The following is a 19,292-nucleotide window of genomic DNA, read 5'->3' on the forward strand; positions in this document are numbered from 1 at the left end:
GTAACTGTTGGGTTATTGGGCTCCATTCCTATGTGGAGAATAGGCCAAATAGTGTGGACCATTATGTCTCACCTTGTTTTAGTGGAGATGAGTCAAATTAGTAAGACACATTAGAGTCGTTTGAACATAAGGAAAATCCAAATGAGAGAGAAAGAAAGAAAATAAGTCATTCTCACATAACATAAAATCTACACTAGTGTTTTCGTTATTGTGAAGTCGTTCACCGTTGGATCGGGCTGATATTTGGACAATGAGGTTCAAACATATGGTTATTCTTTTTGACTGTTCGATCATCAATATGAGGTCTAGTTTGGGAGAAAATAGTTTCGCATCAACAACTCTGTTTTTGGAGAATTTCATAAAATCTGGACTGGTGTTTTAGTCGTTGTGAAGTTATTCACCATTAGATTGGGCTGAATTTTGGACAGTGGGTTCCAGATGTATGGTTCTTCATTCTGATCGTTGGGATCACCAATCAGAGGTCTAGTTTGGGAGAAAACAGTCTCACATCATCAGCTCTATTTTGGAGAATTTTCTTCTTCTTGGTTCTCATTTGTAAGCATTATGTTTAGTTAGTTTGACTGATTGAAAATCCTATTGGTGTTTTTATCGAAGACTCTTTTGCATCCCATTATTGGAGGTATAACATGTCAATGATTGAATCTGGATGATTCAAGTGATGTATCATATGTGTTTCAGTATGTTTACATGAGTATGTGATGCATGAATGCATGTATACGTGTTAATTATGTTTCCATGTGATCTAGGGTTGATGTATAATGCTTGGATTATATCAAGAATGTATTTCGATTCGACAGTAATTAATTATCATTAGTTATAATGGATTATCATTAATTATAATAAATTATCTGCAAGTTGGTTTTAAGTGTGATTTTGAAATAATAAAATATCTAGGATTATTTTGTGATTAAATTATGTTTAAAATTTATATTTTAAAACTGATTAAATATCTTATTACTTAAATTATTTTTTAATTTTATTATTTATTGTAATATTCATATTAAATGCATGTTACCATATCCAATTATAAAAGATACATTATTTATAGAGATAATCGCCAAATAAAATATAAAGTGACTTACTGTGTTTTTAAAAGTTAAAATTAGTTTTGGGTTATATTTTTAATCTTTAGAACGTATTTAGGGAGTTTAAATTTTGTGAAGTTTTTTTTCTTTCTCTTTAAACTCTTGATAATGAATGTTATAGACTAATTTAAACTTTAATTTACAAATTAGTTATAAATTTTTAGTAATAATATAAACTATTTTAGATACTAATAATTTTAGTTTATAAAATATAATTGAACTCAGTTAATATAATAATATAATAAATAAGTATTTTTTATTTTTAAATTAATTGTAATTTAATGATTTTTTTAAATGAAACAAATTATAATTTTAAAAAATAATATATAATATAAAAAGAGAAAAAGGAAAAATGACTTTGTATAACGTTTAGTATCTGAAGAGGTTTCTTGGAAATACAACCAAATGAGCTTAAGACTGAATACAAAGAAGAACAATTAATGATGAATACTAGTCTTCATCCAGACAGAAATAAAGAGTTGACTGACATCCCTAAAAATAAAAGACAAGAAATCATATTGTAACTAATTAATAAGAATATTTTTAACTTAAAATTCTAATATATATTATTATATTATTAATGAGATTATTAATTGGATATATATATTTTTTAAGAGTGCTGAAGTATTACTTTTTTTTAAGATGATGATGATGAATGTTTATCTTGATATTATGTCGTAAAATAAAATCACATATATTGTTAGAGTTAATTATTTTTTTATTCGATAATATTCATAATATTACGATAGCAACTATTCTGGAGGTGACTTTTCAACTTTCTTTTTTCTCTAATTAGTTTCTTTGATATTTCATTCCTAAACCAGTTCAACTCATACTTGTCATTGTCTCTTCATACATATCTAGATAGTGACTTATATCTGTTTCTGCCATGTTGCTTCTTCTCATACCATAAATTCTAAGCCTTAAGTGATCGTTTACTCAGGAAATTATCAGCAAGAACAATTATGAGTAACCACTGTTTCTTCTTCTTCTTTATTGCTTCCTTTTGCTTTGCCTCCTTTGCTTCTGGAGCCACTCTGGCTCAGGATGAAGGTACGTTAATAGCTGCAGCAGTTAGCTAAAATCACTATCGCTGTAAAACCTTAGTTTATGTCTTGTTAAGCACCAACACGATCAACAGTAACAATATCATGTTTTTATCAACTTTATTTTGAGCTATTGGATATATGATATTAATTTTTCTTTGAAACTTGTATCAAAATCAGTTGAAAATCTCGTATCGGTCAGAGATAAAACTAATTTATAATATGTGAGTGAACGTAAATTTTATTTTTCAAACTGATTTTATAAAATTGAGCTAGATTTAAAATTTACTTCAAAATTTAATATCAAAATCAGTTAAAACCTATCCGTGGATATATTCTTGAGGTGAAATTATAATTCAAATTCAAAGCGGCTAAAATTCTGATTATTAATTGTGAAAACTGATTTAATAACTAGCTAAAAACATATGCAGAAAGAGTATGATTTGAAGATTGAGAATTTTATATTTTAAAAATGTACATAATGATTTCGTATCTCAATTAGTTTTATATTTGTTAAATTGTTTCGCTTAATGAGTTGTAAAATATAAGAAATAATATAAATGGGTGTTTGATGATTTTGTGATGACAGTGGAAGCTCTGGAAGATATAGGTAAGACAGTTGGGAAGGATTGGGATTTCAGCGTAGATCCATGCACTGGAGAAAGAAATTGGTCAACGAATGATAAAAATAATGTCACATGCAACTGTGACGGTCCCAACGGAACCGTCTGCCATGTCACCCGCATGTAAATCGTTAACTTTTTCTCTATTTTATTATCACAGTTTATAAGTAAATGAAATCAATTAGGTTCTCTTTACAGAATATAGCTCAAGTTTAAAAAATAAAGGTTATTCAAAATTTATTTTTGGGTTGGATAGGTTGAGGAATAGCTCAAAACAAATATACTATTAGAAGCCTTTACCATATAAATGACAAAACGACAACAGTGAATTCACAGATGAAAAATGAAACTATTAAAAGGTTAATAAAGAATTTTTTTTAAGAAAAATAATGTTAGAAGTTTCTCATTAGAGGTAAAATCAATTTACTCAGTAAACTTTACTCTACAAAATTTGTTTTATAAGATTGAGTTAAATTTAAGTCTATTTATTAACATAGTATGAGAGTAATAAATAGAACGTATTCTAGCAAAATTTATTATTTGTTGGATTTATTGTTTTCATTCGCTATCAAATCGTTATTAGATTATCCGTTAATATCTAGACCTAGGTGCAAGATGTATATCCCTCGTGAGATGGAGTGTATTGAAAGTCTCACATTGACTATATATAATGTTAATTTAGAGTATATAAGTGGATGCAAATTTTATGAACTAATCCTACAAATATCCATCTTGTTTTAGCACAAATCTTTTTTGGTAAGAATCACTACTTGCCACTAAGCCTATTATAGGCTTGATCCTGAATCGGTTGGATCAAATCCAAGAAATGAAAGAACTTGTTACCTGATAGAACCTTCATAAGCATATCAAAGAGATTATGATATGTTTTTGTCTTTATCAAATTCACATACCCTTGAGAAATATCCTTTTTACAAAACATAATTTGATATCCACATGTTAAGTTTTTTCATTGTAGATTAATTCTTGGATTATTATATAGATTGTTGTTAGGGGTGTCAAAATGGGTTGGTAGACAACCCGACATAAAATGGTGAATCAGGTCACATATTTGAACATGTAAGCTCGGAGGAGCTTAATATGCCAACCAGGTCAAAACATGGGCCGACCTACCAACAACCTGCTGTTCGTTTAATATTTTTTTTTTGTTTTTTTTTGCTTCATCATTCTCACCCACCCACACCACAACATAGAGAGAAGAGAGAGTTGCCTTCCATGCTGAGGAAACATAACCCTTCTTCACACATACCTTTCTTCCGACTTTGACTTCACTCCTTAATGGTGAAGCTCACCTACATCAACAAATCTCACTTACAAAGGCATATATCAATGACCACGATGAAGACTAACCAAAACGGTGACACATAGGATCATTTCTCTTATTAGATTTTATTCCTCTTCTTCAATTTCGTTTATCCATTTCATTTCATTTGCCCTAATTTATGGCTACTAATCTTTTTCTTCCTACTACGATGCGAGGCACCACAATATGATTCACCTTAATTTTGTTTTTATTTTCAATTCATTATGTAGACACTATGATTCTAATCAAGAATCTAATGTTGGAATGGGAGAAATGTTGCAAGCCAAAGCTAAAATAACTAGCTCATTTTTCTCCCACTATAGTACTACTATAAATTGTGACTTCCCAAATTCATTAGCTTTTGTATAAACTATGCCACCCAAATTCAACTTAGCAGGCCCATTTAACAATTAGGAAACATACATTATGATAAAACTAGCAGAAGGCCCATTTAACAAAATAAAAAAGGGGAAATGTGTGTCAAGTGAGCCAGCCCACACAATTTGCCCATTGGTGGGATAGGTTCAAGCTCCCAACCCATTTTCATATATTGGGCTAGCTCAACCTAACCCAATTTTAGCAGGCCAGAAATGGGGTAGACATGAATGAGTCGGGTTGGCCCGTTTTGAAACCCCAAATTGTAATTGTATCTTCAAATCTCTACCTAAACTCTCTTGGCCATAAGGTTTCCTTCCTTCTTAGCAATATACTTTGTTTTAATGGTCATTAAAATAAAATCGCATATTACTAATGGAAAGAATTTATCAATAATCGTGAAAATTCATAAAAAATTTAATTTTACTAAAAAATTACTGATATTAAAAAATATGTAAATAAAATGGTCATTGAGAAGTTTTACTAATGGGTCACAAAATTTTTTGGTAATAACCAATGATCTCAAATTTGCCTCGATGAATTTTTATTGTTAATAAAATTCGTCATCTCAATTCAATCATCTTCTTCCTCGTTCCTTTCCTCTTCTTTTTTTCATTTCTTCCTTTACTTCTTCTTTTTCTTCTTTCGTCCTCTTCTATATCCTCCGCCTAGTCTGTCACAACTACCTTCAGCTCCTCCTCGTATTCTTTTTCCTCTTCCACTTCCTCCTCCTCCTAGTCCTCCAACTTCGACAATCACCGTTGATGAGTCATTGTCGCGCCACCACCATTGTCATCATTGTGCATTCTCCTTTCCTTTTCCTCCTCCTTCCTTCCTTTTTCCTCTACCATAGCCCAAGTCAACACTGTCTTTTACCGGAGCATCTTTAGAATGTGTTAGTCACTTTCACATTGGTATACTTTAGCTTGAGTGGAGGCATTTTTAGCACGAATAAGTCATGAACAAACTCATACAAGAAAATTTGTCTTATCTCCAATCTAAAACTTTTAAATAATGAGTTTATATATATTTTTTTATATATAAGTCAATTTTGTCAGATTTATTTAGTGTGGTAATATGGCTTACATTTTAATTCCTGACATCACCTCATTTTGTATCTTTTCATAAGCACTAGATAAAGATTTTTAACTCACTACTATTACATTGTAGCATGAACTGGTCACCTTATTTTAACTTATTTCTCACAATATAATCCTCCTTCGATAAAGAAATTTATGAGGGTCGAAAGGTGTTTTCTCGATCAAGACCATCTTCTCCCCATGTTTTGGAGAGTTTTTGTGATTGAGTTTCCTTTATTGTTTATCATCCTCTGTTAATCTATCAAATTTGCTTGAGACTATTTATGGGCCACACAGGTTGTTTCTTTCTAATTCAATTGGGGGTGTTACTCCCTCCACCCCCACACGTCTCTTCCTCCACCTCCCCAATTTTCTAAAATGCCAATTATATCCTTCTAAAATGACAATTATATCCTCAAAAGTTAAAATTTTTTATTTTTATTATTTTAATATTTTAATTTATTTAAAACTTCTGATTTACTTCCCTCTGCACCTCTTCCTCTCTTCCATTTTCGTTTACCTTTCTCTCTTCCGTTAAGCTTCTTCTCCACCTATAACAAATTCATATTTTAACAAATTCATATTTTAACAAAATTATTACGTTTAAAAACTAACCATATATAACATTTAAAATTATAAATTTAAATATAAATTACTGTAAATAAAATAAACAAATAAAATAAAAACGAAACGTAAAAGGAACACTGCCTCTGGACGGATGACATCCTTCAACGGATGTCAACATCCGTTGAAGGCAAAACGGATGTCGACATCCGTTTTGCCTTAAACGGATGTCGACATCCGTTTTGCCTTAAACGGATGTCGACATCCGTTTTGCCTTAAACGGATGTTGACATCCGTTGAAGGATGTCATCCGTCCATAGGCAGTGTTCCTTTTACGTTTCGTTTTTATTTTACTACGTTTTGCGGCTCATGCAAGGATTATAGGCTTGGATATTAAAAGGATTATTGGAAGTATGGGAAGGATTTAGGATTTAGGATTATTGGAAGGATTATGACTACGTACCTGGAGAGGAACCACGACAAGGACACTACACCATAAACGCACTGCACCACGTACTGCACCGAGAACAAGAAGAAGATTGTTTGATAATTCTTTTCACGATCACCAAGCTTTGTAGAAAAATATTTTACTCATACAAGAAACTACGTAGGTTATCAGTGAAATATGTTATAAATGAATAAAATTAAAAAACAACAATTTTAAAAATAAAATTTTACTGAGGGGCAAAATAGTAAAGGAAAGGTGGAGGAAGGGGCAAAATAGTAAAGGGGAGGTGGAGGAAGAGATGTGTGGGGGTGGAGGGAGCAACACCCTTCAATTGGTTCATGACATAAATATATTCGGTTCAAATGTTTTCTATTTTGTACTGGCAATTACTTTGTGCACTCGGTGATTTTTTCTTGCATCACCACAAAGGTGTTTACAACTTCTAAAATGCCTATGTTTGGATTGGATTGTGCAATTGCAAAATATTCTCTGTTACACAATGTAATTTTGGATCTAAAATTTGCATAATTTAAAAATATATTTCGAATTACACATTCCAATATGTAGTTTTGGATTTTTAAAATACGTAATCTAGAAATGTATTCTAGTTGACATAACCTAAAATACATTTTCATATTTATGGAATTCATACATAAATGTATTTTATAATACGTAATCTATAATACATTTCTCAATTTCCAAATTGCGTAACCTAGAAGAAATGCATTCCAGATTACATTTTATCTAAATTTTCAAATTTCTTAAGTTGAAAATGTATTCTAAACTATGTAATTTGAAATATATTTCTAAATATCTAAATTATAAACCCAAAATATTTTTTTGAATTGCGTGGGAAAAAGAGATGAAAATGCTAAAAGTATACTCTTTTTCTTTTCAATCCATTTTCCCCTGGTAGCCATCCTTCTTTATGAGGTGTTTCAACCTCCATCTCAAACTCCAACATTTCATCCTAAACTTTCAATCTTTTTAAAAATTTCTCTTTTAACCTTAATAAATATTTTTTTATTTTTTTCTCTTTCTTATTAAAATCACCCTGCACTTCTTCCTAATTTAATATTTTATTATAATTTAATATATTTAAATATATTAAATCAAATTTATATTATTATTTTTATTTTTATTTTATTATTTTTATTTTTCTATTTTAATTATTATTAATTTTAGTTTAATTATTTTTATTTTTATTTTTTTTAATATAACTACTATACTTACATAAATTATATTTTAATAAATATTAAAACATGAAAATATATTAAATAATATAAGATTTTTAAATTAAATTAAATAATTATTAAATTATAAATAAAAAATTAAATTTTAAAAACATTAGTCGATGAAATCCGTTAAACTGATATCAAGAGCAAATTTTTTTAAAATTTCGTTTTTTGTTTAAAATTTATTAATTATTTAATTTAATTTAACATTTTAATATAATTTAATATATTTAAATATATTAAATCAGTTATATTATGATTTTCTTTTTATTTTTTCATTTTCATTATTACTACTTTTATTTTAATTAGTTTTAATTTTAATTTTTTAATATAACTATTATAATAATATAAATTATATTTTGATAATTATTAAAATCTAAAAATATATTAAATAATATTAGATTTTTAAATTAAATTAAATTATTATTAAATTTTAAAAAAAAATTAAAAACATTTATTAGTCGGATATCTATGTTAACGGATTTCAATACCTGAGCAAATGTTTTTAAAATTTTCTTTTTTATTTAAAATTTAATAATTATTTAATTTAATATTTTAATATAATTTAATATATTTAAATATATTAAATTATATTTTATAATATTATTTTTCTTTTCATTTTTATTATTATTTTGTATTTTAATTTTAACCGTAAATAAAAAAAACAATAAATATAATTAATTAAAAAAAGGACGAAACCAATTTATATGTCCAAGTTCAATGTTGATTTTTCGAGAATAGCATAAATTTATTTGTTTAGCAAATTTGTGACATGAAACAGTGACAGAAATGTGAATCTATACGAAAATAAACTATAGATAATACTTAATTATGTCTTTCTTAATTACCAAAAACATTAGTTCGTGAACATTAAATTGAGTAACAAGGTTGAAAGTTAAGACTACGGCATTCCTTAAACTCTAAAAACTGTCGTGAATATTTTTATGTTTTACTATAATTATAAGATAAATCATTGTTATTTGTGCAACTTTTAAGTATAAACTATAAAAATATTGATTACTCTTTTTAAATTTGATTTGTTTTGAGCCAAAATCTTTAATATAGAGTTTAGATAGTTAAACATATATTTATTTTTTATGTAATTGACTTATTACATATAAATTACTTTGTGGTTTAAAACATGCAGAATTTTGAAAGAACAAAATCTTCCGGGTACGCTCCCGCGGAATCTATTCAAGTTGCCTTACCTTCAAGAACTGTATGTAATTTTTAAACTTACTCACATTCAATCACAAATTATATATATATTTCCTTTTTTTTCCCTTGTCAAGACACATTCTTTGTTGCAGTGATCTTTCTCGCAACTACCTTAATGGCACAATTCCTAAAGAATGGGGTTCCACAAAACTTGTCACCATGTAAGATTTTCCCGTCATTCTTTATTTTGAGTTCTAAATCATCAATTTCTACAACACTTTATTCACATAATAGGAAATCTTTATATAGTTTGAATTTCAAGAACACCGTCGGTTACTAAGAATAAGTTAATGACATTTTTGTTTTCTTAATGGTACAGTTCCCTCCTTGCAAATCGATTGACAGGTGAAATACCAACCGAGATAACAAATATATCCACTCTTTTAGATTTGTGAGTTTCACTTTCCAGAACTCAAAAAAAAAGTGATTGATGCATCTATTATTATGCAATTATTTAGACTAAAAAACCACAACATTAATTATGAAGCAAAATTTAAAACGTGTATTAAACTTAAAGAGCCTGGAATGGAACTTAATTAACTTTAGCATGAAATGAGCAGGAACTTGGAAGCCAATCAATTTTCTGGAATTCTTCCTCTTGAGCTTGGTAATTTAACCCAAATTCTAAGATTGTAAGCACTTTATTCTTTTTCCATTTACACCTCTTTTGTTAATTAATACCTTTCCTAGAATTTTCATTCTATGAAACTTGATCTAAGTTCTTATCTCTTAATTGTGTCTCCTTTGCCTTAAGTTCATTTTTTCAGATTGTTTAAGGATGCTGAATGAGCATTATTAAGTACTTATAAGACTTTGGACAATCCTTCTTTTCTATGTTAAGTTTTGTAAATGAAATAAATGTTAGAAATTCAAACGTGAATTTAAGTTCTATATTAGATAAAAATAAAAAAGTAAAACATTATACAAAGATGAAATAGTTATTAAATCGTTATTTTAAGTTTTTGGTAGAAATTGATGTCGATCTTTTATATGGTTAAACTCGGTATTTGTATTTTTCTTTAACCACCTTCTCGGTAGAACCAATACTAAATTCTATTTGAAACTAGTATAATTTCTATGGCTTGGATATTTTTATTTTTTCTAATTTATTGTTGACATCAATTATATACAGGTTACTTAACTCCAATAATTTTACTGGAGAACTACCAATCTCACTGGCCAGACTTTCTAAATTACTAGATTTGTAAGCTTTATATATTTTGTTATGGAGTGATGACTAATTTAAAGAATATTGCTTTTAAACTAAAAGTCTCATTGTGCAGTCGAATAGGGGACAATCAATTTTCTGGGAAGATACCTGACTTTATTCATCAAAATATGAAAAATCTATCGACATTGTATGAACTCTACATTTTATCTCTATTTATTTGAATTTGCTTGTCTTGTTTCTTGTTTCTTGAAGTCACCAATGATTTGTATAATTTGGCAGGAGGATTGAAGGGAGTGGATTAAGTGGGCCAATTCCTTCTGAAATTTCACAACTGCAAAACTTAACTGACTTGTATGTATGAATTTGCCATTTTTATGCAGTAAGCAAGGTTTCAAAATTCAACTTTCATTTAATTTGTCTTGACTTTGCCAATACTCTAATGTGATATATGCAGGAGAATTAGTGATCTAAGAGGATCTGAAACTTCAACTTTTCCTCCTCTTGATAAAATGAACTTACAGTATTTGTGAGTTTATTGCTTTGACTCTTCTGTTTGATTAATATATATCTGGACAAACCAAGCAAGAGATACTAATAAAATGATGTTATCTATATGTTGATGTAGGATTCTGAGAAATTGTAACATCATTGGAGATTTACCCGAATTTCTTGGAACAATGACAAGTTTAAAGGACAACTTGTAACTGCATACTTTCCATTTTGTTTAACTAATGATAAAATTTTATTACATATTATTTAGATTCTTTTATAACCTTTAATTTTATTGCATTGCATATGCTTAAAGCTTTGATGTTCAAACTCTAATATTTCTCTCTAACCTATTTGGTTGTAGGAAATTTACTACTACTAACTCAAGTTCAAAATGTTTTCTTTTTCAGAGACCTCAGCTTTAACAAGTTCACTGGACCAATTCCGGATGCCTATGAGACCAGAGCAAGAAAAGTGAAAAACGTGTATGAATTTTTCAGACCATTCTTAATTTGAGATATATTAACCTTCAAACACAAATCTATTGATTTTGAGCACTATTTTCTACATTTGTCCTAAAGTGGGATAGATAAAGGCTTAAATAGCACAAACAAGCGTTTTATTGGAAAACATTTTGAAATTAATGTATAGGTATGCAAAATATAGAATATACTAGTTATTTATTAAAGAATCTGAATTATTCATTTGAGATTAAATCAATTAACAATTAATTTTTTGTAATTAAACTAATCAAATTTATGTAATTAGGCTATTAAATCTTCTGTAATTATGTTGTCTATGATTACATACCTAATTTATATCATAGTATATATATATATATATCCAATGCATAATGAAACACATATTTAAATTATCTTTCTCTCTTAGATAAGTCTCTCTCTAATTCAAACCTCGTCTTTTTGCGTTTGATGTTGTGCTCTTCTCTTTTTTGCACCGTCTCATGCTTCAATACTCTCTCTTGTGTTGTTGTCGCTCCCAATCGTCGTCGTGCCTTTCCTCCACCAACGTGCTTTCTCACCCTTACTCCCTTCCTTCTTGTTTCTGAATGATTACTTTGATTTTCCGTGGACATTTCCCTTAGGTACTAAATCTTAAGTTTTTGAAATCTCATTAATCAAATTCAAACACAATTTTGGCAAAAAGTTAAATGTTTTCAATGTGATAATGATGGCAAGCACGATAATGCGTTGTTTCATCAATTTTGTGATGATAATGATCTTCTTTTCTAGTTCTCTTGCCCTATACTTCTTCTTAAAATCACAAAACATAAAATATGAACCATTAACAACATGATTCACACTCTCCTCACTGATTCGTTCGTTCCTCATTTCTTTTGACATCACGCCCTTCAAATGACCACTTATCTTTTTAATATACTTCCTCAGAAAGTCTTATCGTTGTTGTCATTTGTCTTTGTTATCCTCTTAACACAAAGGTTATAAATGTTTTGATTTGTTCCATAGAAAGGTAATAATATCATGACCTATCATTTTTTATGAAACACAATTTTTTTTCGTCCATATGCTTTCCTCCCCTATTTCTACTTATGACAATTTTATTGATGATATACATCCCTCCCTTGTTCACCCCTGGCCCAATCCTAATCGAAGCCTTTGCTTAACCATATGCTGCAAGATTACCCTCCCTTTCATCCAGTACATCAACCTCCACGACCAGTTTATCCCTGCCCCTAAACCCTAGTCCTTCATCACAACTCGATCCTTCTACTAGGATCATGGTCACCCATAGCATGACTAATGTCTACAAACCTAGAAAACTCTTTAACTTTCTGTTTCCATTGTCCACTCGACAATATCATTTCTTTGTAAAAATCCCACCCTTGCTTTATTGGATCCCAATTGAAAATCTACCATGCATTATGAATTTTATGCTCTAATTGAAAATAATATGTAGGATTTGGTTCAAGAACATTGTGATATTAATATCATTCGCGGTATTTAGGTTATTCATGTTCTACCTCTTGTAACATTAATTTTTTTTCAAAAGAATTGTTGACTTTTATTATGTTCTTTGATTGTAGTTATTTATCCGGAAATCTTCTGAATGGAACCGTGCCTTCATGGATAGAGCATGCAAAGCCAATGTGAGTTCTTTTTCCATCAAGAGATTTCCTAATTTAGCTATACTCATTCTTTATGAAACATAAAAATAAATAGAAACATATTATTTGTTCTTGTTCTCTAATTAATTTTGTATAGTCTTATTTCATTATCCTTTTTATTATTCTATCATATTCCACATTATTATTTATGAAATGTGTTATTTTAATTTTGTTATATAGTTTATGCTCTTTGTCCATGGATTTTAAGTAGTGACCATGTTGTTGGCCTAGTAAACATAAAATATATACACCAATATGGATAAAATATATCATCAAGCATCCTAGAATGACTTGATCCTGAGCTTGTTAATCCTCATAGCTAGGGTTGATTTTTGTTATTGTATTCTTTGCAATAATAAATTGGTCTAGACATTTTATTTTTCCTAAAATATAGCCATCAAGTTTACATCCTCTAATAACTAGTAAGACTAGAGATTTCCACAGTGGATAATTGTCTATGTCCAACTTGACAAAGATTGTAAAAGGTAGACCATTTTTTTATTGGGAACAAATGACATGATGGTTGTGGTTAGAAAATTGTATTGAATGTAATAATTTGCATTAATCATACATTGTTTAAATACAAGTAGTAATGTACAATCAAGATCCTATAATTATGGTAATACAGACAAATAGTTTCCTAAATAGGATGATGATGAATATATAATTACAATAATTATTGCAATATTATGCCTTAAAAAAATTAGTGAATCGTCAAAATCAAGAATCATAAATAATAAGATATTTGACAAAATATTTTGTCTAAGTCTTTATGTGGAGTTTACTTTTGATATCATATCTCTAATCCTAAGGTTAAGATTAAGAGATAAATTATCCTTGTTTTTTTTAAAAATTTAGTTTACTCTAGTTAATGAATGAATTTCCAACTTCACATAGAGATAAACATTTTTTAATGTTATTGTCTTGGAGTTTGAATGTGCATTCTAATTCTTGGATTGTTGGTGGTAATTTTCTCATATTTCTAGTGGTTGGTTATTAGAGTCTGAATCAAATTTCATAACTTTTGCGCAGAGATATTTCATATAACAACTTAAACATCACAAGCCAAGAGAGTGCGACTTGTAATCAAGTAGGAAGGTAAGAATCCATATAATTGTGAGCATTTACATTTGAATATAAGGACCTGAATCATAATCTTTCTATTCATGTATAGGAACTTATTTGCTAACTCCATCACGAATGGCTCGTAAGTTAGCATTTTTCTACATTAAATTTTTTCATTTCCCTTGTGCTAGTGATATTATATTGATCTTAATATGTTAATGACATTATTTCCCTTCATCATTGTCTTAGAGGAGAAGATGCTTGCTTGGAAGGTTATACATGTTCACAACGTAAGTTTCCTTCTGGAGAATTTTCAACTGAATGCTTTTACATTTTAATTTAAGCTTTCCTTTAAACCTTTTAATTTTATGTTTTCTTAAGTATCTTTTTGAAAGTATTTATAAAGATGCATATCGAGATGGATGGGTTAACATTTATCCTAGTTTTTTCTCTTTCCATATTGGTACTCGTTTATCTTGTTTTGTTTAATATAGTAAGAACTTTTATTTTTGATGGTATGAAATAACTGGAATAAGACTTTTATTATTATTAACCATATATTAAGGAGAGAAATATATAAAAACATATCATTAAATTAAAGGTATCATTTACCAAAAAGAAAAAGTTATATTAACGGTCAATATGGGAAGAGAATTTGTTATTATAGCTATACACAATCCTATAGACTTTTCATTCATTATTTTATAATCACTTCAATATTTTATAAAGATTTTCCTCATCCTTGCCTAACATACATATACACTCATCCAACGAATGTATGGTCTTATCTTATGAGTGTATCATCTAACTAATTCATACCTCATTTATTGAATGAACCATCCATGCATGAGCTCTCTAGATTTTTTTTAAATTATATTTTCTCAACAATAATACTACGTGTCCAACGATCTAAATTCTTGGGAGCCACATCCATTAGACTCATCCAACTAGTTGGACTCGTCATTGTATTGTTTAAAGCTTTATCTAAAAATTTTAAATTGTCACTCTCACTTGGTGGCTCATCTAACGAGTATATTGTTTGACGAATATCACCTTCTTTACTTAGAAACTAATTGACATATTAGTTTTGTATTGGCTTCTATTTATGTTTTTATTTTCTTAACTGTTCAAAGGATATAATCTATTTCAAATAGTTTAACTTAAGTCAATTAATTCCAAACTAACAATCTTATTGTAGGAAGCTCTCTCTAAACATTTATAGAAATCCTTTAATTACATTTTTTTTATGCTTTGGGTCTATTTAGGTTTTTCTATTTATTCTTTAAAATAAAATTGTTGAGAATTCAAGTGAGTCAAAATCTCACATTGGATAGAAATAAGAAAGTAGAGCATTATATAAAGAAGATGAAAGACCTATTAACCAATTGTCTTAAGTTTTCGGATAAAGAGTGATGTCAATCCCTTATATGATTAGACTCAGATCTCATTTAAACCCAAAAGAGTCACATGCAAACAAATTTCCCAATATGCAAAAATGCCACCAAATTGACTCAAGAAAAGATAGAATATGAGGTTACTTTGATTCATATTCTAATAAAGATAGGATGATCGTCCTTTACACCATAACTCCTATTATGCACTCCAATCTTCCACAGGTGGATAAAAGATATCCATAGAGGTTAACAAAGTTTCTATTTTCATAACCTAAAGTTGTAATATTCTTCAAAAAGATATATTTTGTTATCACTTTTCTTTAAATTGCTATACCTATAATTGAGTTAACATGAGTTCCTTTCATATTCATTTTCAATAAGAATGAAAACAGATTGTTGGACGAAAATAGATTACAAAATTACAATTTAAAGAAATATACTTTACTCATGTTGTTTTCTTGCTAGACTTTATATAAATTGATACTATTTTTTTTTCGTCCTATAGTGTTATACAATCTTCATATAAACTGTGGTGGAAAGGAGGTCTTAGTCAATAAAAGCACATATGATGATGATGTAGCTGATGGAGGTGACGTTAGATTTCTTTGGAATAGAAACAGAAATTGGGCAGTTAGCACTACTGGTAACTTTATGAATAATGACAACGAAGCGGGAAAGCATTTAGTCTCAAACAAATCTGTGCTTTCTATAGAGAATGTTGATCTATACATGACTGCACGAGCTTCTCCCATTTCATTGACTTATTATGGATTTTGCTTGGGAAATGGAAACTACACAATATTTCTGCATTTTGCTGAAATTGTGTTCACTGATGATCAAACATTTAGCAGCTTAGGAAGACGAGTGTTTGACATCTACATTCAGGTATAGTTAACACTTTCTTTTACCTTTAAAACGGAAGTGTCATCATAGGTTGTATTGAGAACATGTTGGATAGTTTTTATACACAAAATTGTTGAAAATCCAAGTGAGTCTAAGTATCACATTGGATAAAAATAAGAAAGTAGAACTCTATATAAAGATGAAAGACCCATTAATCCATTGTCTTAAGGTTTTGGGTAAAGAGTGATGTCAATCCCTTGCATGGTTAGGTTCAAATATCATTGATTGTGTCTCCCTGATGGTTATACATATTTTTACATTATAGTCACTACTTTAACTTAATTTATACAATCAATGGCCATTTGCTACAATATTTTCAACAAGACTTGAATATTTAAGGCTTGTAATCATCATAATTTAGATTTTCTTTTAATTAATTTGCTGCAGGGAGAACTAGTGAAGGAGGGCTTCAATATTGCAGAAGAAGCCGGAGGTAATGGTAAGGCAATCACAAAAACTTTTAGAGCTGTTGTGAGCAGTAATACCTTGAAGATACGACTGAATTGGGCTGGAAAAGGGACAACTGCACTCCCATATAAATCAGTATATGGTCCTCTTATATCAGCTATAACTGTGAACTCAGGTAGGTTGTTACTCTTTGTAAGTTCCATGTTGCATCATCTTAATATCATCTAAGATCTTGTATAATTATCATGCAGATAATCCACCTCCCATGCCCAGTAGCATATCAGTAGGCGTTGTGGTTGGAATTGTGGTTGCAGTGGTAGTCGTTATCATCCTTATGTTTGGTAGACTTTGGTGGAAATGCTGCTTAAGGAAGAAAAGTTCCTTAGAAATCGGTAACTATAAAAGATATATATTTCAATAATCTTATGATATCATTAACTATATATTGATAATTTTACATGAACGAAAGCAATGTGTAAAAGTACATAAAGAAAAAAAAAATAAAAGAAACAAATCATGATGACATTATATCAAAACTTATAATCAACTACCATTCTTTTATGTTTAATTTCTTCATTAAACAACAAAATTAACCATATTTACAAATATAGTTAACTACACGTACTTGAGTGGACTCATACAGAAAAGTTTCTCAAAGTATGCTGCTCTTTTGCTGAAAAAATGTTAATATATTTTCTTCTTAAGTGTGTTTGTATTGCTCATTTGAGGCAAATAATTCTCATAAATCAGAAAGTTGCAACGTGGATTATATATAATGTAAACATGAATTTTTTTAGCACAAGGGAGTCTGATATTTCTTTCTCTTTAATTAACAGAGCTAAGAGGTTTGGAACTACGAACAGGTGTATTCACTTTAAGACAGATAAAAGTGGCAACAAACAACTTCGCTGAGGAGAATAAGATTGGAGAAGGAGGATTTGGTCCTGTGTACAAGGTAATTTGTATATAATTTTGAATATTGATGTCTTAGAATCATTTCACAACATTCAAGACATATAACATTATCCTTGAAAATGCAGGGATGTCTATCTGATGGGACATTGATAGCAGTAAAACTACTCTCTTCTAAATCAAGACAAGGGAATCGAGAGTTCTTAAATGAGATAGGAATGATTTCTGCTTTGCAGCATCCTCATCTTGTTAAACTATATGGATGCTGTGTGGAGGGTGATCAACTCTTATTGGTATATGAATATATGGAAAACAATAGCCTTGCTCGTGCTTTATTTGGTAAATCTCTTTATTATATCATCAAATTGTACTTATCATTTAATTTATATATTAACTAATGAATATGACAATATGGTAGTGTGGTCTGATTTCTATGATTTTACCAATGAAGGACCTGAAGAACACCAAATAAGATTGGATTGGGCAACAAGATACAAGATATGTATTGGTATTGCTAGAGGTTTGGCATACCTCCATGAAGAATCAAGATTGAAGGTTGTTCATAGAGACATCAAGACCACTAATGTGTTGCTTGATAAAGATCTCAACCCAAAGATATCAGACTTTGGTTTGGCCAAACTGGATGAGGAAGAAAATACTCATATTAGCACCCGAATAGCTGGAACATAGTAAGCTCCTATGCCTTCTTTCTTACTTTCATAGAGAAATAATAGGAATCTTATTGAGATAAGTGACTTAGAAGAAAGAGAAAGGATTATTATGTCATACAACTGATAAACTTTTTCATTTTCATCTTATAGTGGATATATGGCTCCAGAATATGCCATGCATGGTTACTTGACCGATAAAGCGGATGTCTATAGCTTTGGAATTGTTGTGTTGGAAATTATAAATGGAAGGAACAATATCATTCATCGACAAAACGAAGAATCATTCTCAATTCTTGATTGGGTAGAGAAAACATATGTTTGAATAGTTGGTTGATTTGAACTTTGATTTATTTGGAATGAAAATTTTGTCTATACTGTTTTGTTTGTCAGGCACACATGTTGAAAACAAAAGGTGATCTAATGGAGCTAGTGGATAGGAGATTGGGGTCAGACTTGAAGAAAGAGGAGGTATTGGTGGCTATAAAAGTGGCTCTTTTATGCACTCAGGTGACTACAACACTTAGGCCAACAATGTCATCAGTAGTGAGCATATTGGAAGGTAAAAGTGTTGTTGATGAAGTGGTAACAGAAGCAAGTGAGGTGTTGGATGAGAAAAGAATGGAGGCAATGAGAAAATATTACAGTGAGCTAAGTATAGAAGTGCCATGGACTGCTTCATCTACATCTGCATCAGATCTTTATCCAACACATCTTGATTCATCTTTTTTGGACAAGAGAAATTATCTCTAAAGAAAAAATGTCAAAAATCACACTTTTTAAATTTGCAGTACCAACACAACATTTTAATATTTCCTTTTCTAGTTGTGAGTTTGTACACCAAGTTCTGGTTTTTCTTGTAAATTTCCTTGTAAAACCAGTTGTGATTCTATTGTCAGTGTCTTTTCACTTTAACTCAAATAATTTTAATTTGTGGCTACAACATAAATACTTTTAATAATAATAATAATAGTAATAATAATGTAAAATACATATAATTTATATTTTGCATGAAGTATTATTGGGAAAATTTACCATTCCACTTCTTAGGACAAACTTTTAAAATTTATTTGTAAGTGTTTTATAGTCATGAGTTTAATTATTTTACTGTAAGGAAGTCATCA

At 29.4% G+C, this 19,292-nt stretch overlaps 1 protein-coding gene across 1 annotated transcript; it reads left to right on the plus strand.

The window, feature by feature from the left end:
* The first annotated feature begins 2,040 nt into the window (after positions 1-2,040).
* LOC124824082 (putative leucine-rich repeat receptor-like serine/threonine-protein kinase At3g14840) lies at positions 2,041-19,066 on the plus strand. Its single transcript, XM_047296451.2, has 24 exons — positions 2,041-2,159; positions 2,742-2,898; positions 8,945-9,016; positions 9,108-9,176; positions 9,335-9,406; positions 9,576-9,647; positions 10,148-10,219; positions 10,299-10,373; positions 10,466-10,537; positions 10,641-10,712; positions 10,812-10,886; positions 11,086-11,160; positions 12,738-12,800; positions 13,851-13,916; positions 13,993-14,025; positions 14,133-14,173; positions 15,783-16,162; positions 16,568-16,763; positions 16,840-16,980; positions 17,425-17,543; positions 17,629-17,839; positions 17,952-18,189; positions 18,322-18,472; positions 18,562-19,066. The coding sequence occupies exons 1-24, from the start codon at positions 2,072-2,074 to the stop codon at positions 18,919-18,921; spliced, it is 2,970 nt and encodes a 989-aa protein (XP_047152407.2). The 5' UTR covers positions 2,041-2,071; the 3' UTR covers positions 18,922-19,066.
* The last annotated feature ends 226 nt before the right edge of the window (positions 19,067-19,292 follow it).

This window comes from Vigna umbellata, chromosome 3 (assembly GCF_029865625.1).
Source record: "Vigna umbellata cultivar VRB3 chromosome 3, Vumbellata_1.0, whole genome shotgun sequence".
NCBI lineage: Eukaryota > Viridiplantae > Streptophyta > Magnoliopsida > Fabales > Fabaceae > Vigna > Vigna umbellata.

What these genes read in the sequence shown, in the direction of transcription:
- LOC124824082 (XM_047296451.2), top strand. Translation starts at nt 2,072, where the DNA reads ATGAGTAACCACTGTTTCTTCTTCTTCTTTATTGCTTCCTTTTGCTTT. An exon ending in CACTCTGGCTCAGGATGAAG is followed by an intron (nt 2,160 to 2,741) that starts GTACGTTAATAG and finishes TTGTGATGACAG; the next exon opens with TGGAAGCTCTGGAAGATATA. An exon ending in GCAAGAAAAGTGAAAAACGT is followed by an intron (nt 11,161 to 12,737) that starts GTATGAATTTTT and finishes CTTTGATTGTAG; the next exon opens with TTATTTATCCGGAAATCTTC.